This window comes from Chelmon rostratus, chromosome 17, assembly GCF_017976325.1.
Source record: "Chelmon rostratus isolate fCheRos1 chromosome 17, fCheRos1.pri, whole genome shotgun sequence".
NCBI lineage: Eukaryota > Metazoa > Chordata > Actinopteri > Chaetodontiformes > Chaetodontidae > Chelmon > Chelmon rostratus.
The window spans coordinates 10343473-10366884 of NC_055674.1; the positions used below are offsets into that span (position 1 = coordinate 10343473).

The following is a 23412-nucleotide window of genomic DNA, read 5'->3' on the forward strand; positions in this document are numbered from 1 at the left end:
GAAAAACAACATCTTTTCTTACATTTACAGATTTCTTTACAGTTTACACAGCGGGGTTGTACCAAATAAGGAAATATTGAATGAGTTTAAGAGGATGTGCATGAGCAAATTTATATTTATTTTGTCTGCCAAACTCATTGACAGACAAATAAATGTACAGTATTTTATCGTGATGTTCCTTATGTTTGGGGCGAGTTAGACCTCTTGTTACCGAAGCGTTCTAAAACAGAAGATTTGTTCTGACTGAATTTATCACTTTTGTGCTGCGTTTTGAGATTGATTGAAGAAACAAAGCATTAAAGCAGTCGCTCTCACAGAGCTAACACACTGCCTTTGTTTCACATCACACTACTGGGCAACATTTACCACAGACGCTGCTTATCATTCTCACACTGCTGTGCTTCTGATTGTGAACCCAGTTGTGGCAGTCAGGAGGTAAACTGTATCTGACAGAGACGTATTCCATCTCTGAAGGGGTCTCATCATCTGCTGCTGTCACAGAAATGTAGTTGAGGAAAAAGGGGCAGCTTCTTCTCTTTTTATAAGTGTGGGGCCATTAGGGTCGAGAGGAAGCATCCTAATTGGCTGAGCACATACATGCGACTTCACGGGAAGATGACACGAAGCCTTCAGATACTCAAAAATCAAAAGTAAAAGAACTCGTTCATACTGATGCATCTGCTCATAAGTATACTTCACTGTTGTAGCAGTTAGAGGTGAAGCTATTTGTAGCTACTTTATACACAGTCAGAGTTTAGTCCAGTGGTTCCCAACCTCAGGGTCGGCCCCTCCAAGAGGTCACAAGATAAATCCAAGGGGTCATGAGACGATCAATGGGAGAAGAAGTTCTTATCTGTTTGAAGTTTTTGGACTTTTCTCAAATCTTTTCTCCGTTTTTGTAAAGTATTGGAGCGTTTTACCTCTGCAGTCCTCCATCTCCAAATAAATATAAAGTTTTGAGGGGAAAATATCTTTTGTGGAACTGAAATATACTGAAAGTAGATGCTGCTCCAGACGTTAAAGCCTGGGAGCCACTAGTTCAGTCCTAAACTGTGCTTTGCATTTTATGAGCTAATATGTTTTTTTTAATGTAAAATCTTAACCTGAAAAATCTTTATTTCATCAAATGCATGTAGTGAAATAAAAAAAACTATGATATCTATTTCTGAATTGTAGTGGAGTAAAGGTATAAAGTACCACAACACAGTACTTACATTACAATACATTTACTTTCACTGCTCAGGGCTCTGCTCAGGACTATGATTAAGAGCAATGATTCTGTTTCTTCGTTTCGGCTCAACAGAAAGAGGAAGTGGGCACTGAAGGCAGACTGTGGAGAGGGCGTACAGGTGGCTCTATTATTTCTGACAGTTTTAGCTCATCACTCCTCCACGTTTTTTCTGTAGTCTGACTTTTTTGTGGCCCACATTATTTGCAGAACTCTGCAATTAGGGCTGTCAGTTGCACTGAGGTCGTCTGCAACTGAGTTAGGTATGCGAAAGGCAAGTGGAACCCACATCCTAAGCCTCGGCTAAATAACAAACACATGATCGGCATCAGATAAGAGAACACAGAGGTTGTTTTTGTTGTGTGGGTAGAGGAGGAACACATCAGCTCATAGCCCAAATATAAAGGTAGGCGTAAGAGGAGGACTTTTTTCGACACTAGTTAATCTTGTTATTTCTTTATGATTGTGCACAGAATACGGAGCATGTCAATTGGCCCATCTGTGACAATTATCACAGGGGGGAAGCCGGAGTGAGGGAAGAACAGCAAGCATGGGGTGTTTTTACAGTTGTTATGCATTTTTGTCACATTTGTTGCCGCGGAGGCACACGCACTGATTTACTGTATCACCTGCAGGAAGCACCAGATGGTCTCCCAAGACGTGATTTACAGCACAGTGTGACGATAAAGCTGAGGAAAGTTATTTGCATACGGAAGACTCCATGCAAAACATTTTCATTCTCTTTTTCAGGAACCAACCATTGAGCCCTTCACTCATCCCTGATTTGACAACAAAAACAAGACATTTCTGCAGGTGTGCAGACATAATGTTTAGGATTTTTTAGGTTTTATTTCTTTATATTTTACAAACCCATAAGATGTACTGCACTGCATTGCAGTGAATATTATAATCCAGACAACAATAAAATACGGGGAAATATCAAAAACAGCACACTGGAACACATCTTCCCCATAACAGTTAGAATTGTAACTGAAAGAAAAGACCCCAGCAAGAGTCACAAACGTGATGCACATCTTGGCATCAAAACATAACCTGGTGGTAAATTTACTCAGACATGCTTTTCAGGGAATAAATGCTTTGTTTATCATTTTCCCCACTGTTGCAATGATTCTGTTGACCGTGTGTTTTATAAAACTTCTTTTTGTGTTTCTTTGGTCATGCCTCTGGGTCAAACGCGTGTGCATGTGCAGGCACTTGCTGGCTGTGAAGTTGCTTTCTGGTGTTGAGTGTTTTCAAAATCACTTGAGCTCCTGTTTTGCGGTTTTGGCACTGGGAAAGTTCATTGGCTTTGAGGAGTCTGTAGATCCTGAGCCTCTTAAGAGTTGTCTAAATTATGTTCCCGACTGTAAATCATGCTACTGACACACATTCAACAGACTTGAAATATGTGAAGAAAATAAACAGATAATTATGTGAGATACTTATTATTATATTGGGCAAATAAAAGGAAAATAAAAATAGTCTAAGAGAGTGAAAGAGTGCTCACATCTGTTTGGTGGTCTCTCTTTTTATTGATGCAACAATGTTTTTTAATTTTTTTAAAAACTTTATTTGTATTGCATGTCCCTTTAGGGGCTCCGTACACCTTTCAGACACCTTAGTGCAGATCAAAGTGCTTCACACATGACTAACGAGCCCACAATAAGACAAAACAAGTGTAGGCTGTAACAGAGTGAAAAGTAGATAAAAGAAAAAAAAAACTACATAAAAAAGATTAAAAAGGCAACACAAAACAAAAATGAGGACGATTAAAAAAAAATAAATTAAATAGCTATAATAATAATGATAATGATACCATGTAAAAAAATTGTTCAATCTAAGCTAGACTAAAAAATAGAGTAAAAATGACAAATCAAAATAAAAATAATAAAACAGATTTGGGCCATATAATGATAAATTGAGATATAAAATAAAATAAAATAGAATACATTTTTGTATTTTGCATGAAAATACCAAAGAGGATGAACTCATACTGTATGCATATACATAGAGAAATATTCCCCTTACAAAGTCAAGCATGCAGCTCTGCATAAAGCTTTAAATGAGGTGATTTTCTGTATTGTGTCTTTAGATAGTTAGAGACCTGCACTGATTTAGCATTGCTAGCTGATGATCAGTTATGATGCATCCTGCCAAAACCTGGTGCCTGCATTAACCATGATGCAACTTGACCGGCGACAGTTTGATCAGAGACTCAGGTTTGTTATGCAGCCTCAAGGTGATAGCCGCAAGCAAGAGTGCAGTCACTGCTCCGCATACTGTAGCACAGAGTCAGTATTATCACATTGTCACAGTACCTCTGATTCTGCTTTGCCCACAAAAAAGCACCATCATTATTGGTGTGGCATATTTCCTGTGTGCAGGGCCTTGTTTCAAATGTATACCACAAAAATGGTGTGCGTGACCTGATTTCAGGGGCTGAGCTGAGAACAATCCAAACCTTTACATTACAGGAAGCTTTGCTTAGTCGATGAAGAAGAGAGAAGACACACTATCTGTGCACTTTGAGTGAGCTTTGTGATTACCTGGAAAGAGTTTCAACATGTGTGTTGGACACAGAAACCTAACGTGGACACTGACGCTCCTGTTTCTATCTGGTAAGTACAACATTTCAATCTTATTTAAGGTAACATTAAAGGGATGAAATAATTTATGCATCAATATTTGTTCCAGGTGCTCTTTGCAGTCAGTGGAAAGTGGAATATCAACAACAGCATATCTGCGCTGTAAAAGGCTCGTCCGTGGTCATTCCGTGTTCATTTTACTATCCTGACAAACTGAGAGTGAAGACAGTTATGTGGGGTCATGGAAAGAATGATATTTTTAAAGGTCCCTTCATACTGGACAGCGAGGTGCCTGACAAGTCCTCAAGATTTCAGTATATAGGCAACAAACGACACAATTGCTCTTTAAAAATAAACCAAGTAGAGCATAATGATGCAGGAGAATACACCTTTAGATTTATAACTGACAAAGAGGGGAAATGGACTGGTGTAGATGGCTCAACACTAAAGGTTGCTGGTAAGTTTTATTTTTCATAACTGTAACTACCAACTGTAGTCGTGAATCTTCTCTGCACTTCAATCAGCTGAAGCTCTACTTTGCTCTTCTAGATTTGAACGTTTCGGTGTCAAAGCATAATGTGAATGGAGCAACGAAAGAAGGCGACTCTGTGAAACTGACCTGCAGAAACGGCTGTGATGGCGATCACCTTTCATCTGCTTTCTCCTGGTTGAAGAACGGAGAGATCATAAACAAAGGACCTGTACTTTATTTAAGCAACATGTCCTCCACAAACTCTGGAAACTACACTTGTTCTCTAAAGACACACACAGGAACAACTTCCGAAATCATAAATATTGATGTTGAATGTAAGTACTGGACACAAGTTATACAATTCAGAAAATGATGATTAAGATTTAGAAAATTAAATCTACAGTATAGTGTCTCTGAATGCACTAAACCTTTGTTAATCACCATCTTGATTTGCACAATGCAGTCATTCCGGTTTCTGTGACCGTTTCTTTCAGATGCACCTAAGAACACAACTGTGTCTGTCAGCCCATCGATGGAGGTGGACGCCGGCGGCAGCACCACCCTGATCTGCAGCAGCCATGCGAACCCCCCAGTGGAGAATTATACTTGGTTTAAAATAAATGAAAATGATGGCATTGTGGCTGTTGGACCCCAGCCTGTGTTCTTCCCTCGTGACGGGGGCCAGTATTTATGCCGTGCCACCAACAAACATGGAAGTCAGAACTCCTCTGTTGTGACTGTGAAGGTTGAAGGTAAGTTGATTTAAATGCTCATACTACTGGTCCTTTAGCAGTGGCGGACTCTGAGAGACAGGAGCGAATGCATTGGGGCATCAGTGTGCAGAAAGTTACGATGCATTTAGGGTGAACCAGCTACAAACTGGTTTTCTAGCATGTGGGATCGTTTGTGCTCTCCCCATTTTAAAGGAGTCAAGAAATAAAAACAGGACAGATGATGGATAAAATATAGAACAAATACATGAATGAGAGCAATGTAATTTAAAAAAAAATACGTTTAAAAAGAAGGCAAGAAGAGGAAGTCCATTCCAGTGATAATGAGTTCCAGTAATCCAGATGGCTGGAGACAAAAGCATGAATTAGAGTTTGTGCATCACTGAATGAAAAGAATAATCTATATCTCTATCTGATTTGACAAATAACTGATTTGTTGATATTACTAAAATGTTCAAAGAAGTTGAGATCCAAATCAAAGGTCAGTCCCAGATTTCTCGCCTCATGGATGCACTGTAAACTCTGGGAAAACATGTCACTTCCACTATCAATGCGTGCTTTGGGTCCAAACACCATCACTTCAGGTTTGTCATTGTTTGGTATTTGGAAGCTTCTGGACATCCAGGACCTTATGGCTGTAAGACAGGTGCTGAGTGAGGCAGCTGAGACGAGGTCTGGACAAATAGATTTGTGTATCGACAGCATAAAATTAGAAAGAAATACTGGAGTTGTGGATAACTTGACCCAGGGCTAGCATGTGGATAAGAAACAGTAAAGGGCCGAGGATCGACCCTTGGGGAACTTCGCATTTGATCTGCATTGATAGAAGAGACATTCCGAACTGATACAGAGACTTAAACCAGTCTTGAGCAGTCCCAGTCATGTGTAGCCAGTTTTCTAGTCGATCATTAATATGCTGTGATCAACTGTATCCACACCAAAACAATACAACAGCTGGTATCTGAATGCATCCTCATGCCATTTAGAACTTTTAGTGGTTTAGTTTCTGTGCTACAATGAACTCACAAACCAGACTCAAACTTTTCAAAGAGGCGTCATTCTTAAAGTATACAAGCTGAGAATATACCACTTTCTCTGGTGGCTTGGCACAAAAGACTAATTTAGACATGGATTTCAAATTATTTAGATTGTCGGTGTCAAGGTTACATTGCTTCTCAGTAGAGATTGAAGACTCCTGAAGATAAAGACTAAATATTGCTAAAATATCGGAAGATTAAAAAGCAGGAACCTCTTTTAAAAATATTGTGGGTAAAAACATCTAAAGGAGAAGAGGAAGATTTCGTGCCATTAATCATCTTCAGTAAGTCAGACTGAGATGCCAGATAAAATGAATTGAAAATCTGATCCACCGCACTGTGTGGAGGAATAGCCGGTGGCGGCATGATTTGGGCTCTGATGTGGGAAATTTCATCGACAAGAGTTCTCAGATTCCTCAAAAGAAGAGGGACGTTGGAATCAGGAGGCCGGTGGATAGCAAGTTGCGGCTACAGTCTTCCTTTACAGTGTTGCTAAACTCTTTTTTTAAAAGATCTTTGCACTGTATTTTAGAAGTTTTGCATTTCCGTTCAGCACGTCTGTGTCATGGTCATTAACCTGCAGTGGTAGTTTTGTTAAAGCCATGCAGGCCGTAGACACTTGAGTTATTGATGAGTTATTGTGTCCACATTGTTGCATGAATCCAGTAGCCTGCTCCTCATCAGAACATGATAAATCTAGCGGATTAAGCTCCTGGAAAACCAGTGTGGGTAGACAGTCTTGAGATTTACCAGACTGAAGCTAAAAGTAATAATTAGATTGAGAGGTAGGGCCAGAGGCAAGCTGAGCACAGTCGAAAGTGTGGATAAGATCGTGGGAGTTTATTCTCGTGCTCTCGCAAATCTAACACTCTGCCTTCGTGACACAGGACATTGGGCGACACTCATCACAGGCGTACTTATCATTCTCACTGCTGCCGCGGTTCTGATCGTGACTACTGTCATGGCTGTCACAAGGTAAGCTGTATTTACACTGTGTTGCTCTCATATCTCATATGCAATCATCGTGTGATGATGCTCCAATGTCTGTTTATGTGTTTCAGACTCAAGAGAAAAAGGACAAGAGCACCAGAGGCTGACTGTGAGGGGGACACCCAGGTGGCGCTGTCATTATATTGACTATTTAAAGTTTATTATGGTTCAAATGTGCCTCTTATTTTTTTTTACAATGATTAAAGCTGGTTGTCCGCAAACATGTTCAGCTACTTATCATAGCAAGTAAAAACCTCATCCTTAATGGAAGCCCTGCATGCTGTCCAGCACTAATTCGTCATGTGTTATTACATTCAGAATGAACACTATGTCAACTGGCCTTTTTCTGACGACAACCTATCACAAGAGAGCAATCGGCGTGACGGAGCCTCAGTAGAAGTCATCTACGCAACTGTTGAGTTTCACACCCAGAGAAAGCTGTGAGTTAAGTTTACTGTTTATATTTTTACACCTGTTCCCCATTCCTTAAATAATCTTTTCTAATGTTGCATGACGGGCGGTGTGTTCATGAACTGTATCGCCTGCAGGGAGCAGCAGCTTGACTCCCGTCACAGTGACGTCAGTGTGATTTACAGCACGGTGTGCCGGTAAAGCTCTACGAGAACTTACTCATTTCACCAGTAATGGTTTCTGTAATTCATCTTTTAAGTGCAAATATGTTTTTCTTCCTTTTTCAGGAAGCAGCCGTTGAACCCTTCATACCTCGAGACTCTCGACACGAAGTCTTGAGGGCATTTGCTTTATGATTTTTTCTTGATCTGTAAGATCTACTGCACATGCATTGCGGTGAAGATAAGCATCACATCCTCTCCTTGACACTAATTCTTTTAACTGAAAAGAAAAGACAGGGTCCAGAACCAAACGAGAGTTCAGCAGGATCCTGTTAAATGCTTGTCTGAGGTTGCAGTCGACACATTTTAAAGATCAGCACTCAGGCTATCAATGAACAGAAACTTAAAGGAAATACGAAACTGACTTCTGGAACATGTGAAATCAGCTTCTGCTCTCACACTGTTTGCTTGGTCTGTAACGGTGACGCACATACTGCCCATCAAAACATAATCTAGCGGGAAATTTAGCTAAACATGCCGGTCAGGGAATAAATGTTGTGATATGCATCATTTCTACTGTTGTAGTGAGGTGCACTTTGAGAGCCCATAAAACTTCTTCAGCGCGGAGTGTGCCATTTCATTTTCTCCTTGCGCTTGATTCAACACAAGCGTCTGTGAAGCTCAGTCCCTGCTGACACTCCCTCCACCCATCTGTGAGGTGAAAATGATCCAAAATATTTGTATCTTTATTTATATTTTAATGCATCTTATTGTATATTAATAACTTATATCATGCCCCTGGATCAAATGTGCACCGGCTGGCTGTAAAGTTGCTTTCTGGTGCTCCATGTTTTATAGACGCTCTTGTTTTGTGGTTCTGGCACTGGGCTAAAGTTAATTTGCTTGCTGTAGTCTTCAGTTCCTGAGGTTCCCAAGAGCAGCTTCTTAATTGAATGATACACCCAACCTTGGCTGCAGACAATCACAGCAGGTGCAATACTCTGGAAACAATGGAAATATGTGAAAGACTTTTTTGCGAGTTAGAAACTATTACAAACTACTAGACGGATGAGGGCAAAACAACGAAACTGTGCAACTTTTCAGCAGGAAAACTGCACTTAGAGAGAATGTGAAATAATTTCACTCTAAACTCTCTTCAAGATTCAGAAGCCTGTCCTTCACACTGAAGTTTGCATCTGCATCTTTCAGAGCTTCAGTGATGGATGTGGGTGAAACAACACACCTGCACATTCAATATGCAAACATCCATCATGAGTAACGACACATGAGCTCTTATTTGCAGCACAGTGGGCAAAATGGTGCTTTTTCTCTAGTGTATCTGAGACATTATACATGTTGCATGGTGAAGACAGATTTCAGTACCTGTAGATCTGACAGCCCGATTGTAATACCAGTGCAGCCCAAGTTGGCATGGTAACGTTCATGGAAAAAATGAAACTGAAATACCAATCTTGGCTGTTTTAGCAAGTTAACTTTTTCCCCCCAGATAAGCTGACGTCTACGTGTGAAATCCTTCAGTTCAGACAAAAATTGCATGGTCCTTGCACTCCATGGTACACAGTTACCCAAACCCTGTTCAAATTCCAGGTTATTGTGCCCTCTGCTGGCAATGTAAGGGCATAGCATCTTAAGATAAGCAAATTATGTGATCCAATACATTCAACTCACAACTCTCCTCAGTGGATGAGTGGGTTTTCGTGTGAGAGCTGTAGAGAGGTACAGCTCATAACGCGATAAAAGGTCATCAGACCGGCATCACGGGACGCTTGATATAACAGTAAACACCTGCAGGTTGAGCAGGTTTCCATTACTGTGAATTTACAGAAGTAGAAGCAGCAGCATCAGGATCAATTCTTTGTCTTTGTTACTTGTAAAAGACTTCCGTATTCATAGTATTTACTTTTCTTCCAATGTGGGTTATTTGTTGAATGTTTTAAATTAAATTGATCCAGTGAAAGTGAAAGTGATTTTCTTGCTTCTTACTGACACGCTTAATAACCTCATCTGGAAATTTCCAGTATTGGCAAATGAACAACAACCAGCTGGGTGTGCTTTGCTCATAGCAAAAGAGGCAGTAAAACTCAGCCACAAGAAGGCAAGTTTCCCTCACGGCCTGAAACCTTTGACACCATAACTAATGACTGATATCACTGAACAATGTTTCAGTTCTGCAAGCTTGAGTGGAATAAAACATGTACTAACTTGTATCACAATCCTTATTTAAGACAGAACGCCAAAGCTTTAAAATATGAAAAGTAGCATTTAAATTGCAGCTAAACAGACATGCATTTGTGCCACAAGCTGTCAAGCTGCGTGAAAATGTTACTCTATGGAAGGAGAATACATGTAGACTTAGAAACATATGCACTTATGTTTTATGATGGCTTGACTGTAAGAAATAGAAAAATGACTTGTAATGAATATAACAATACACAAAATAACCCACAATCCATAAATGTGCAACTAAATCATTCTAATGCACCACTAATGCCAATCACGCATTCCAGGGCTGACCTTTATTTCATTATGTGGCTTCATTCATGTGGGTTTAACTTGCTCCTAATATCCTGCTGAACATGTTTGCAGACAACCTCAGTGCAACTGCACTGCACCGTCACCCAGCTCTGCAAAATCAAACATATTAACTTGAAATTGGCATATTTTTAATCCAATAATGCAAATATTCCCTCTTGGAAAGCCACGACAGATAGATAATCTGTTCTTCTGTTTTAAAGTAATTGTGCATCACTTAGAAAATGAAAAAATTGAATTACTGAGTGTCAGAAGAGGAGGTCGATGAGGCACCATGTGACAGTACTGAGTGTACTTATTAGTCACTTTCCAACACCGCAGCATGGAAACTTCAGACGAAACCAAAGTGATAAGAAAGTTAACGTTATTAGATGACGCCCATTTCTGACAAAACGAAACTTTACAGGGCATGCGGAAAGGAAAATACAAGCATGTGACTCTGTGCCGGCTCATCGCAGTGCCAGCAGAGATGACTTCTGGGCTTCTCCGCTTATGAAGCAGAAGAAAAGGTCGCGGTCAGCTCGGGTAAGGCTCCGGAAACGTTTTGTTATTGCTCTGCACAAAGCTGCGGGTCGTAACGTCAGACATTACGTTATGACAAACAGGGAATAAACTAATCCTACTAGCCGGAGTGGCAGTCAGTCAGACCTCGGTGTCACAGGACTCTTCTGAGTAAGTCTGGCTTTAACGGGGTCTTAATGTGATTTGGTTGACACCTGTCCCTGCACCTGCACATTTTCTTGTTGTTTTTTTTTAAGCGAGTCAGGAGCAAACTGACCCAGCTAATGTTAGCTAGCTAACGTACGCAGCTCAGTAACACAAAGGTTGGCTATAGAGCGAATCAGTAAGCTAGTTAGCTAATTCACCGCTAACATGTAGCAAGGACACTTTTTTAGTGTAGCACAGGGCTGTTCCTGCAGTTTGTAAATGTGTCGTACATACAACGGTAACAGTAGCAGCTACTGCTTGTTTGTTTAGTTAGTATTGTCAGTTTTGGTTGTTGTCAAACGAGTTCATACGCTGAGATCGAAACAGGAAGTGAGCTAACAACGTTTTTCGAAAAAAACATGTGATTGGCTAAAGATGTAGCCAAAGATCTTTTCATTGACAAGAGGAATCACTCAATACTTACAGTACGTTGTCTCATCTTCTAGTCTGTAAAATATGAAAACTTCTTTGCAGTGTTTCCTGCTCACTAGTTTTATCACCGATGTATGGATGGGGATGTTTTTACAGTGCTGTTTTACAAGTTTACAAGAGTTTTAATAGTTTGAATTGCAAATGAATTGCCTCCCAAGCCTATTTCCTGCAATTCTCTTTGTATTTTTCAGCAGTCATGATTTGAAGACATTAATGATATTTTAAGGCATTTTCATAAAAAAATAGAAAAATTAATGATTCACAGTGTGAACGAAAGTTGGGTGTCATAAACGTTAACATGTAAAGTGTGCTCGGAGTGAAATGCATTTGTCTACTGTACGTCTGTCCCTGATGGACCAGTAAGATGAGACAGGACATGTTTGGACAAGTGGCTGAAACAAGTCGCAAGGGTTTTGACAAAGGTCTCTGTCCCAAAAAGGAAATACATTATGTATAAGAAGTGACAGGCCACTGCAAGTGATGTCACTGAATCCCTTCTCATAATTATCACTAATGATTCCTAACAAATGTGTTGCACTCTCAATCCATTACATCAAAACTCTAATTAGTAGTTATGTGTACTTATGCATTTCATAGTTTGAACTCGTGTTTGAAAATTTTCTCTTTGAAGACATTTTCTTATTTGCTCATTTGCTTTTTAACCTGCTATATAGTGATGTCCGCCAGCTATGACCAAGGAGCAAAGATAAAACCTTTCTTCTTATCTTAAGAAATACACTGCTTTGCCTCATGTATCTATTATCCTTTGCACCTGAAAAAGATAATTTGGTACAGCAACACCAGTTGAATATTTCATTATAGACAAGCTTAAAAAAAGCTCTTTATTTTTTGTAGAGAGGATAACTTGGATTTTTCTTCTTTTAACTAGTTTTGACCACTGTTATCTTTTCTTAAGTGTATTTTTGGAGGAACTTTGCACATTCTAGTGCTCAGTGAGCCCTCTAAGTTTTTCCTCCTCTTTGGCTGAAGCATGCCACTTGCATTATTAGCGGGACTGAAGGTGGGTTGGCAGTGGCTCACTGCCACTGTAGCGTTGTTATTTCCGTTTGAATCAGTTAACGAAATGTTCATTGTTCTATTGGTTGAGTAAGACTGCTCAAAGTCCAAACGAAAGAAACAGCTTCGTTCCAGGAGGATGTTTTGCAACGCTGAGCACTGTCTCATGAGGCCTCAACTGGCAGAATTGAAAGTGAAAGGATTGTGCTACAGGGTTGGACCTTAATGTACATTCCAGTTTACACTTGCTTCTTCCTTTGCAGAGATCACTGCAGTCTGAAGATGAAGTGCCCAAATTGTGGCCACAATGTTACGGAGAAGACAGCCAAGTTCTGCAGTCAGTGTGGCCAGAAGCTGTCTGTCCAACCTGCAAACACACAGGGTAAGTAGATTCATTTAGAAATTCGGTTCAATATAATACTTTTTTACAGGATTTGATTAATCCACGCAATGTATAAAACGTTTTTGTGTTTGTTAATACAGCATCCAGAATATAGTTTGTTGGACATATGAAGTTTCCTCTTACATTAACACTGATTAACAGTGTGCCATAGAGGGCTGAGTGTATGTTTATCACCTGCACCAATTATTTTGCTTGAACATAAACTGTCCAGACATTATTAAATGTCACTTTCTCCCTAAATGATAAATGTATCAACTTGCATGTAAATGAGAGATGAAAAGTGTGCTCAGCTGCCCAGAACCTTCATTTGGTATATTGCCATGACGTGTTAAGTGGTTGTTAAGTGTCAGTGTTATTCTCTTACCTTAAGATGGCAACATCTCTGCATTATCTGTCCACACCTTCTGCAGACAGTAGGACAGGTTGGGTCTAAGCAAACAGCGTCTTTTCATGCCGAGTAAGACATTTGAGATCAAGGTCTATATTGCGACCGACTTTATAAAGAGCACATGGGGAAAATGCAAACTTGAGCCACGTGACATAATGTTCAAGCTTAGGTGTTTTGTTTTTAACTGGTAATTAAAACAAAAGTACAATTATAGACCACCTTGTAATGGGATCAAACCAGCAGCGACACCCGTCAGCAGTACTTAGCAGTCATGAGTATTCAGGACTGGGCCGGACCGGTTTCGTGTCTGCATCTTCACGGCTGTGACGGTACTGCAGTGACAAAATCTGACCACAGAGAGACAACCAGACATAAATACACCTGGCAAAGTATTCAGAACCACTGCTGTGGTAGTTCCTGCAGGGTTTTGATACATTATTCAAATCTTAGTCCTGATAATTTTGGCCTTTATACCGGCTACATGATATGATTTGGTTTTAGTTGGAATGCAAATTAACCCACAGCAATAGACTACTGTTGATAACTCCCAGAGCACACAGCGCTGTGTCTTTCTCATTCATTCCAATCATCACAGGGATTTTCACACTTCTCTGATTTGTATACAATGTATTTTAAATCCAGGTAACGTAGAACAGCCCAAATCCTTGGTATCTGACTCAGAAGGTACAGCTGAGAAATCAGTGTCACAGAAAAACAACCCTCCTGTTGACAACAACGAATTCAGTAAATTCCCCAAACGACCGAACGATGAGACCATCGTCAACCCAAAGAAAAAGGTGAGTGTAACTGTCACTGCGTTGGCTCGCTTCTCAATTTTTAGCCTGGAAAGCTTCATATAGTGACTTTTTGATTGTTGATCTCAATTCTCAGACGTGTTTTTCTAATGTTAGGGTAACTTTAAAACATCTAATATCTGTTTGTAATTGCTGCACCTTTAATTAACATGTTCAGGACACTTGTTCTGTGAAAACGAAAGTTCAGAAGAGTCCGTCAGTTCTAATAATCACATGTTAATTATCATACACTTGCAGAATTTGGAACAACTTTTAATATAAGTGCTTTAGATCTTTAGAAAACCAACATGTTAATCATACTTAGAATATGCTGACTCTATATTAAGATAGTAGCAGTAAAGGGGTTTGTAGCACTGATCCTCTACCTTCTGGTCGTCATAGAAAAAAAAGAAGAAGAAGAACAAAAAGAAGAAAGATGGCACCTTGTCATCAGACCACAATCAAAGCCACTCTGACCTGTCCCTGGTAGACAACCAGGGGCAGAAGACGAAGGGTGGAAGTGAGTCCTCTGACAGTGAAAGCTCAGCTAATGCAATGGATGAAACACCAGACTCACTGCAAGATGAGCTCAGCTCACTAGAGAGCCAGCCGAGCTCACTAGTAGCAAACATTCCTGCTGCACCGTCTGAAGACACACAAGGCATTCAGAGAGAAACCGCCGCCACAGCAGAGGCAAGAGGTTCAGAGGAAGCTCCAGGTAGACCTGATGAGAGAGAGAATGATGCACTGGCATCAACTCAGGATCAGACGCTGAAGACACCAACGTCGGACACGCCGACTCAGCAGCCCAGCTCAGAGGACAGCAAGGGTACAACTCCTCATTCAGGTTCAGGAAAAGGGACAAAGGCCTTTAAACCTAAAGACCAAGAGACAGACAGGAAAAACTCAAAGAACAAGACAGACACGGCCACCACCAGACAGCCTGCACTGGACCAGAATGCCAACGTGAAGCCGGATGAGAAACAGACAGCACGAAGCAAACAGAAGGGAAAGAATCAGCAGGACCCCAAACAGAAGCCTGCAGCTGAACAACAGATGGTTTTTGGCCCTCAAAGACCATCAAAGGTAATGCTGACTAAAATGTATGAAAAGTAATCATTGTTGACATAATTGGTCATTTCATTCTTTTAGTTCAAGAGTTTAAGGTGTATATTTAATGCTGCTTGACCAGGCTGACAGCACAGGCTCCAGTGTGGACCCGGGGGGGACAGTAGAGCCCATGGTGGTTCAGCAGTCTGGCAGCGGGCAGGACTCGACCACAGGTCAAACCTCAGACACTGACAAGGGAAGTAAAGATGACAGAAAGGATAACAAAGAATCCAGCACCCCAGCTATGCCTCCGCCCAAAAGGTGATGACGTTCAGCCAGTTTTATGTCTATAAGTTATATTTGCTATATGTGTATTTACTGCAATCGTTTTTGCTTCGTAGGCTGACCAGGAACAACACCATCGCTGCACATGACAGGCTCACAATTTACTTCCATGCAGTTCTCTCAAAGGATTTCAAATTTGATCCAGGTGCAGATCGTATCTTCATCCAGGCTGGGAGATACATTGGGTCATGGGACAAAAATGTGGTCGAGCTGTTCGTTAGCAGGTACTTATTCTTCAATGAAGCTCAGATGGTGGTGAAAAAATATTCTCCGTGGCTTTGGCTGGAATTTGGCTTCGCTGTTTAATTCCCTGCCCCAGCAATTCAGAGAGCACTCTCTGATTTAACACCACATTTGAATTTCTTTTCCTCTTCTTGCAGGGATCTTGGAGAACATGGTTTTCTGGTGGTGGGCAGTCTGCTGACAGAAAAAAGTAAAGCTGAGTCTGTGTCAATACCGTACAAATATGTTGTCTATCACGCTGAAAAGAACAAATACGAGTATGAGTACATATACAAACTGGATTCTACACAATACACCAACAGATGTTTGTTTGTGAAGCCCCACCTCCTCAATGAAGAAGGTAAATGCAACCTTCACAGAGGCCATCTGTAATTACATCTGCCTGCTTGGTAACAGCATTCTAATTATTAATCTGAAATCTCATATTTTTTTTCTGACAGGTGACTGGCATCAATATGATGACATCATCTGTGCAGAGCCGTCAAAGAACGTGCTCAAACGCCTTAAAGAAAAGTTCTGGCCTGAAGAAAGGAAGAATCTGATTCAAGGCAGAGAGATTGCAGGGAATGTCATGCTGGAGACCATATTTGATCTGCTCAGGAGCTGGACCGATGCCAATTTGAGTAGTTTTCTGATCCAGCTGAATCAGTTCTTTCAGGTTTATGGGGAGCCTTTTGTGTATGAGGAAAAACAGAAGAAGTGGTCCTCCTTAGACTATGGAAAAGATGATGTAAGTTCATGGCCTTCTCACAGTAGCATTATGCTTTGTCTAGAAACACCCAGGTAAGGTAATCTCAAATGCCTTCATGTCCTAGGTGAGGGAGATGCTAAAGGAATTCATGCTGACAAGGGTGATTCCTCAGTTGAAGGACAGAGACGGCACGATGCACTACATTCAGGATCCCATGAGGGCGGCTGTGATCATGCTCCGTGTCCATCGTCAGTACGGTATCAGGCTGAATGATGGTGAACTTCATCGTCTCTGCACAGCACTGTGCCTGCCCAAACTAAGCAAAGAGGGTTTCGTAGAGTACTGGACGAATTTTACACAGGATGTGTCTCCTCTCAAAAAGTAAGTATCTTTTCAGTAATCCAGTAGTTGTCAGTAAATTTAAGTGGCAGTCATAATCTACTGACTCAAGAGTAATAACCTACTGTTTATATTTGTTGTAATAATGATTTGTCTGCTCAGATGTTCATAAGATGATCTTTTTTGTAGTCTGCCAGAAATGTTGGTGTCTCTGATAAATGCTGTGAAAAAGGCCAAGATGCCCCGATGGATTCTGGTACTTCCGCTCCTTCACCTCCTCAAAGGCACCACGAGACCATTTGAGGTGACAACTCCTGGAAACTTGAAGTACAGCCTATCCTGGGCAGGTTTGCAAGGCCTTGAAATGGCAACGACGATGAACAGTCAAGACAGGAAGTAAGTACAGCTTAAACAAAGTGCATTGATTTGAGAATAGATTAATATTGCTCTACATATGTTTACTTGCTTTTCTGTTGTCAGGGCACTGGTGAATGTGATAAAAAACCACAGTTACCTGATGGAAGTGGATGCACTTATAGTGCGATCCTGCTTGTGCTTGATGCCGTTTGATGAACTGATGGAGTGTGTTGTCAACATTAACGTCAACATTGAGCTTTTGGACATGCTTCACATTTTCATCAACAAGGCTCCTCAGGATGTTACCGCCAGTTCAGTTATAGTAAGTGCGAACCAAAATAAAATGGTGTGATTTGAAGTTGTAGTACTTTTCATTAAATTGATTGATGTTGTTGGATTTCTGTTCTACAGACAGTATCTGAGATTCTCTCACATATCCAAGGACACCTCATTGAGGACAAATACAGGTGATTTGCTCTTCTAAAACGAGCAGATTTTCAACAGAATTATAAAAGACATGAAGTGGCAGACAAAGGCAGATGATTTCTATTTGTTGGCTGAGCTGCTGTTGTACAGATAGTTCCTATTTTAAGTGTTTCGTTCTGTCCATATTCTTTTATGACTGTTTTGTTGTGCAGATCATGAAATCACATTTCTGCATGGAATGTAACATGTTTATCAATGCTTTTGTCTTCTATTCTTGTTTTGTTCATAGTCATTTTACTCAGGCTTACAGGAGAGGGTGCCTAGCAACAGCAGTGAAACTGTTGGAGCAGCTCTGCAGAGGAGTCAGACCAGGATCATATACCCAGAACTACCCTAATATTCCTGTAGCTTGTATGAATCTGGTTGCATCAGTGTCAGACTTTGTTCACTGTGACCAGCAACAGGTATGTGAAGTGAATCTCTCAAGGCAAGCTGTTAGCATTTCAGACACAATTAAGTCCTGCTAATCTCAAATACTATGTGAATAATTCTCATTTAGGAAACTCAAGAAGGGGAAACAGAGCAGCGATATGCAAAAGACTTGATCTTTCAGGCGTTGGCCATTATGAGAGACTGGATCAGTCATTCCTTCATACAGCCGTTGCTCTACAGGGGTTGGTCATCCCTGTTACAAGTTGAGACCACAGTCGAGATTGAAGTGAGCAGTTTTGTTGAATTTTGCAAATAAACCAAAATATACATGTGGATGATTACAACCCATCAATAGTAGAGAAAGATGGAAAGGCTTTGTTTTTGTCGGTTGTTTCAGATGTGGAACAACATAATCTCCATCTGCTTCAAAGATGAAGAGTTCACAAAACAATGGAGACAGACATTCACAATGGATTTTGAGGGCAAGTACAAAAAGGTATGTGATGCACCTTTTTTCTGATCCCTGGGAGATTTCTTTTGTTTAAATAAGACACTATAAAACGTTGGATAAATTCCATGTGTCCGTCTGGCTTTAGGGATCTGCTCTGGATCAAATTGAATTCTACTGCACAAAGATAGAGGAACTCCATGAATCCCAACCACACATTGCTGCTAGTATTGAGAAGTGTGCTCTTGAGGCTGTTACATCCATGTGCCAGGTATGAAGACTTCTCATCCACTTCTAAAATCTATGTATATTAATCCAGGCCGTATTTAAAAACAATAACAACTTTATTCTATAGACAAAAATAAGTGAATAACAAATGAAACCTCTCTTTAAAAGATGCACAGTAATGTTTATGGCTGTTTTTACCTCGTATGCAGAGCAAGTCTGAGGGAAAACTCTTTGAGAGGTTAAAAATAAATTGGAAATTCGGGAAACTCATCTCAGCAATCATTGAGAAATCCTGGCCAAGAGAACGTCAAGGAAAAAAAGAAGAAGAAGTGGTCCTTCAGCACCTCCTCTCCTGGACTGCCGCCAAAAACATTTTCCAGCTACACGGTATCTCCTCAGTAAAAGATAAACCATTAAGACATGCCCACACACCAAATAACACAACACACAAATTCTCTTGGGCGGGAAGATAGAATATAAGAATGAAAAAAGTGTGCCACCATGTCATGATCTCTAATTTATAAGAGCAAACACCCTCCAAGAGTGCGACACTGGGCCTCAGTTTAATTTAAACCTTGCAGTCATTGAAAACACTGACATTAAATTTTGGTCATTGCAGGCTCAGATGAAAAATTGATTGAGAAGCTCTCTCAGGATGCCAGGGACAGAATTGCTATAGCCATATCAGCATTCACAGCCATCAGCAATCAGCTGGTCGATGGAAACATTAAGACCAGCCTGCTCAATATCATTTTGGAGAGGAGAAACGCCTTCTTGGATCTGCTGAGGATCGGTAAGTCTGCTTGTCATGACGAAGTAACCCCAGAATGCGTTTGTTTCATATGATGGCATACATTGGCCTACTAGAAATACTGACATGTGTGTATGTGTGTGTGATTTAACAGATTGCCTCTCTGAGAATGAGCAGTACAAGGATAATGTCAAAATGAGGAGGCTGTTACAGTGCAGACAAGACGAAGTGAAAGCTGTATACCATGAGAAGGAGCTTGTGGACGTCTTCTTAACAATGAGCCACAAACTTGAGGAACACATGACAGGTATGATGCTTGAGTCTGGAGAATGAAAGCGATGACACGGTTTTATCACACTCTTGCAGCAAATTTGACGTATTTGTATTTGATTTCCATCACAGTTGATGTTGCCGACATGGAAGAGAGAAACCAGGTTAACATTGAGGCCATGCCCCTGAACGATTTCATGGAGGTCCATCAAATTGATCGAATGCCCTCTCCCATTGCTGGGGTTGTCACCTACTTCAGTCTGGATGAAGACGTCAGAAACATGGCAGAGGTCCTGTACACCTTCAGAGACAGTTATATATTCAAAGTGTGTTGGGAGAAACACGCCAAACTCCTGGCATATGATGAAATGGAAGACGACAATCCTGACCAACATGAAGTCGCGGACATCATGGCAACACCGCAGATTATACATGATGACATTTTCCAGCCTTGCTTTGCTGAATACAGAGACATCTACACTTTTCTGAAGAATGGCAGTATAACGCTTGAGGAGGTAAACCTGCTCTTTGGTGCGTACAAGGGCAAGTATGAAGAGCTTGCAAAGGACCTCGACATCATGTGTGGAGTTGATAAATCGACCGACAAACAGTGGATCCACAGCAGGGTCCATCAGATAGAGCAGTACCATGAGCTTCATCTAGCTGTGGCTTCAGCTCAAATTATCATGAAGGTCAAAGAAACACTTTGCCTTCAAGGGGACTTCAGGGTTATGGAGACACTCACAGAAGTTGTAAGTGGAAATATTTTGACCTACATACGTATATTGCACCCAGAAATATAAGACATTATGTGAAAACTCTTCTGCATAAGACATGCTTTAATTTACTGTATTTGAAGATGTATCCAAGCAATACATAGAAGTACGGTGATTATACTGAGTCAGAACAACAGAATATAAACTGGTGTTGAGTGTTTCTCATACCAACTCAAAAGTAAGTTAACTCTACCTTTTGACTGTCATCTCGCTTCAGAATCATGAAGACTTTCAGAGAAAACAGCTCAGTTTGATTGACAATCAGTTGATGCAGGCAAAGAAGGTTCTGGTGGACATCACTGAGTCCCGCAGGCTGTGCCTAAAGGAGGTGGGACTCAGAGGGCACTTTGTAAAATGGGTTAAAGATGCACTTGAAGGTAAGATTAGTTATTATCTGCTGTAGTCACAACACCAATGTCTTTTGGTGCTCATTCAGGCAAATGACTAAATTAAACATGCCATTTCTCTTCAGATATCAATGAGCTGAAGGTGTTCGTTGACCTGGCTTCCATTTCTGCGGGGGAGAATGACATGGAGGTGGATCGTGTTGCTTGCTTCCATGACGCTGTCCTCGGCTACTCTTCAGTGCTATACGAGCTCAAACCAGACTCTGGTTTTCAGGACTTCAAAGAAGTGCTCCAGAAGCTCTGGAGAGCTTTGGAGAATGACACCAACCTACCAAAAAAACTGGTAAAAGGACCTAAAAAGAATTTACCAATTCCCTGCGTGTTAACATTTTGCTGAAAGAATGCATCTCTGATATACATTGCTAATAGTCAATGCAAGTAGTAAATAAACTACAAACACTCATATGAATGATATTATCATACAGATAGAGTACTTGGATTAACCCTAACCCTTAGTTTATATTCAACAGCACAATCAAGAATGTTATCATCTTTTCTAGCGGGACAGTGCACGCCATTTGGACTGGTTGAAGACTGTGAAGGACAGTCATGGGTCAGTGGAGCTGTCATCTCTCTCTTTAGCATCAGCCATCAACAACAAGGGGACCTACCTGATCAGTGCACGAAGTGTAAAAAAGGTAAATAATAAAATAAGATAATGGCCTCTCTATGTCCGTGCAGCATAGGGTTTGTCTCTGAGAACAAAACTTCCTGCAAAACGATGTGTAACAGTGTGTTTCTGATTTTCAATCCAGTTGAGTCTTGACACCGTCCTGAAGCTGCAGATTCCAGAGGAGCACGATGAGGGTCAGCAAATGCGCTGCTATTCTCTTGAGGATGTGCGGGAGCTGCAGAACAAACTCATGCTCATGTCTGGGAAAGGAGATCAAGGCCAGAATGAAGTTGATCACTTTGTAGAGGTATATTGAAATGTTTCCTTTTTATTTAATGAAAATAGGTTATTTTGTTTGGCATTGAAACTGAAATTGTGCTTGTACTTGATACTACCAGTGCTTTTCCTACTACTTCTATAATGTACTATTGATGATAATTATTTACATATAATTATTAGAATTTTTTGTTCAGTGCAAAATAATAATAACCATACTAATAATAATTTATGTCAAGACAGTGTTTTTTATGAAGTTCAAAAGGGACAGAGCTAATAATATCTATTGGCATCAACAGTGTTGACTTACTTATAATTAACAATGCACTACGTTTGGAGTTATCCTCATTAGCTCATTGTCCGATGGCTAGTTCCATCATTGTCTCCAGTCGTCTCTTTTGGATTTTACAAATCCAAAACATTTAAGATTAGATTAGATTACAAAATTGCTTTCCCTCTTGTTAAAGATAAGCAGTTGCATGTGACTGTAGGTTTGTATTTGTTTTTCAGGTTTTTGCCAGTGTTCAAAGATTAGCTGAGGCATTCATTGCCCTCTATACTGCTGGAAATCCCCTGTTCAGGCACTGGGAAGCACAAATCAACTGCTGTTTAAGCAGTGAGGAACCCAGCATTAAGATGGACTTCAACCTGGGTAGTGTTGTCAGTGTTGTCATTGTGGAGGGCAGCATAGAAGAGCAACTTCCTGAATTTTGCCGGAAAATGGAGAAATGCCTGGACTATTGGATGGATTTTGTGGACAAACAGAGATCTCTGCATTACTATCTGAACTACTACACAGCTGAACAGATTGTTTACCTGTGCAGCAAGCTGACTCAGAAAAATGTGACCAATGTGGAAGACCAAGTTCTCATGATGCTCTCCTTCATTAAGCCCAATTGCACAGCCTCAGACTTGAGGCAGGTCAGACATGCACTCCAGTATGAAATCCTCACCAAACCAGAAGAGCAAAATGAAGACATTAAGTTCCAGACTTTTGCTGTGGTGCCAAGAAGTGAGCTGGCAGACCCAGATTTCACCATTGAATTGGATCCTCTGCAAAGTCCTGTGGAGTCAAATGGTTCTCAAAAATTTGATCTGATATGGAATGCTTATATGAATGACATGAAGAATTTTCTTCCACATATTCTTGATATAAAAAGTCTTGGAAGACTGTTGGAAATACTGGCCAACAAAGACGATGAGAGTGAAGAGGATGAGAGTGAAGAAGACATTTCTGATGACAACATGGGAAACCTCATAAAGAGGCAACTGCCTCAAGGCCTGGCCACCGGAAATCCAAACCTCATTATTTGCCCGCACGAAGAGGTCTTGACATCTTGCGTCTCTATTTACATGAGTAGCGAAGACGAGACACTTCCCACCTATGATGAAGTCCTCCTTTGCAACTCTTCAACACCGTATGAACAGGTTGAGCTATTCCTCAGACGCTGTCTCAGCAGGGGCTACAGGGGACAGAAGATATACTCTCTACTGTATGGAGATCTGCTGACTTATGATGTGAGCTCTAAAGTTGAGAACTTTTTTCAGCGAATGAAAAAGCAAAGCAGGAAAGACTATAGACTTGTTATCATCTGCAGCTCAGAAAGAGAACATGCGTACCTTCCTTCAGCCTTCAGCCAGTACAGGTTGCACATGATTCCCCAAGGGTCACTGTTGAGGATCCAGGGTTACCTCCACAAACACTTTGTTGTCCCAGAAGACCAATGCAGTGCTGCAGCTGCATTCAAAGACAGACTCTGCGTTGGTGTTGTCTCATCCAAGAGGGCTGGTGTTGGTGTGTATATATTTAAAGCACACTGCTGTTTCAAATTGCTAATTTTACAGATGGT

At 40.7% G+C, this 23412-nt stretch overlaps 2 protein-coding genes across 3 annotated transcripts in view; both read left to right on the plus strand.

The window, feature by feature from the left end:
- Nucleotides 1-3727: 3727 nt before the first annotated feature.
- On the plus strand, nucleotides 3728-9540 carry LOC121621236 (B-cell receptor CD22-like). Its single transcript, XM_041957629.1, has 9 exons — nucleotides 3728-3846; nucleotides 3923-4270; nucleotides 4363-4620; nucleotides 4780-5037; nucleotides 6941-7028; nucleotides 7115-7169; nucleotides 7362-7483; nucleotides 7592-7651; nucleotides 7742-9540. The coding sequence occupies exons 1-9, from the start codon at nucleotides 3792-3794 to the stop codon at nucleotides 7791-7793; spliced, it is 1296 nt and encodes a 431-aa protein (XP_041813563.1). The 5' UTR covers nucleotides 3728-3791; the 3' UTR covers nucleotides 7794-9540.
- A 1016-nt stretch (nucleotides 9541-10556) lies between these two features.
- rnf213a (ring finger protein 213a) overlaps nucleotides 10557-23412 on the plus strand; it is a 29366-nt gene continuing 16510 nt past the window's right edge. Inside the window, exons 1-25 of one of the 2 annotated variants that reach the window (XM_041956208.1) lie at nucleotides 10557-10693; nucleotides 12589-12707; nucleotides 13759-13913; nucleotides 14313-14996; nucleotides 15103-15281; nucleotides 15362-15529; nucleotides 15686-15888; nucleotides 15989-16278; nucleotides 16364-16620; nucleotides 16768-16974; nucleotides 17059-17257; nucleotides 17347-17402; nucleotides 17651-17825; nucleotides 17921-18079; nucleotides 18191-18289; nucleotides 18390-18512; nucleotides 18679-18856; nucleotides 19089-19262; nucleotides 19375-19527; nucleotides 19623-20242; nucleotides 20484-20643; nucleotides 20739-20956; nucleotides 21174-21311; nucleotides 21429-21593; nucleotides 22073-23357. In XM_041956208.1, the coding sequence (XP_041812142.1) occupies nucleotides 12608-12707; nucleotides 13759-13913; nucleotides 14313-14996; nucleotides 15103-15281; nucleotides 15362-15529; nucleotides 15686-15888; nucleotides 15989-16278; nucleotides 16364-16620; nucleotides 16768-16974; nucleotides 17059-17257; nucleotides 17347-17402; nucleotides 17651-17825; nucleotides 17921-18079; nucleotides 18191-18289; nucleotides 18390-18512; nucleotides 18679-18856; nucleotides 19089-19262; nucleotides 19375-19527; nucleotides 19623-20242; nucleotides 20484-20643; nucleotides 20739-20956; nucleotides 21174-21311; nucleotides 21429-21593; nucleotides 22073-23357 (6145 nt within the window). In that variant the 5' untranslated portion in view covers nucleotides 10557-10693; nucleotides 12589-12607. The other variant, XM_041956209.1, reaches the window with a different exon arrangement.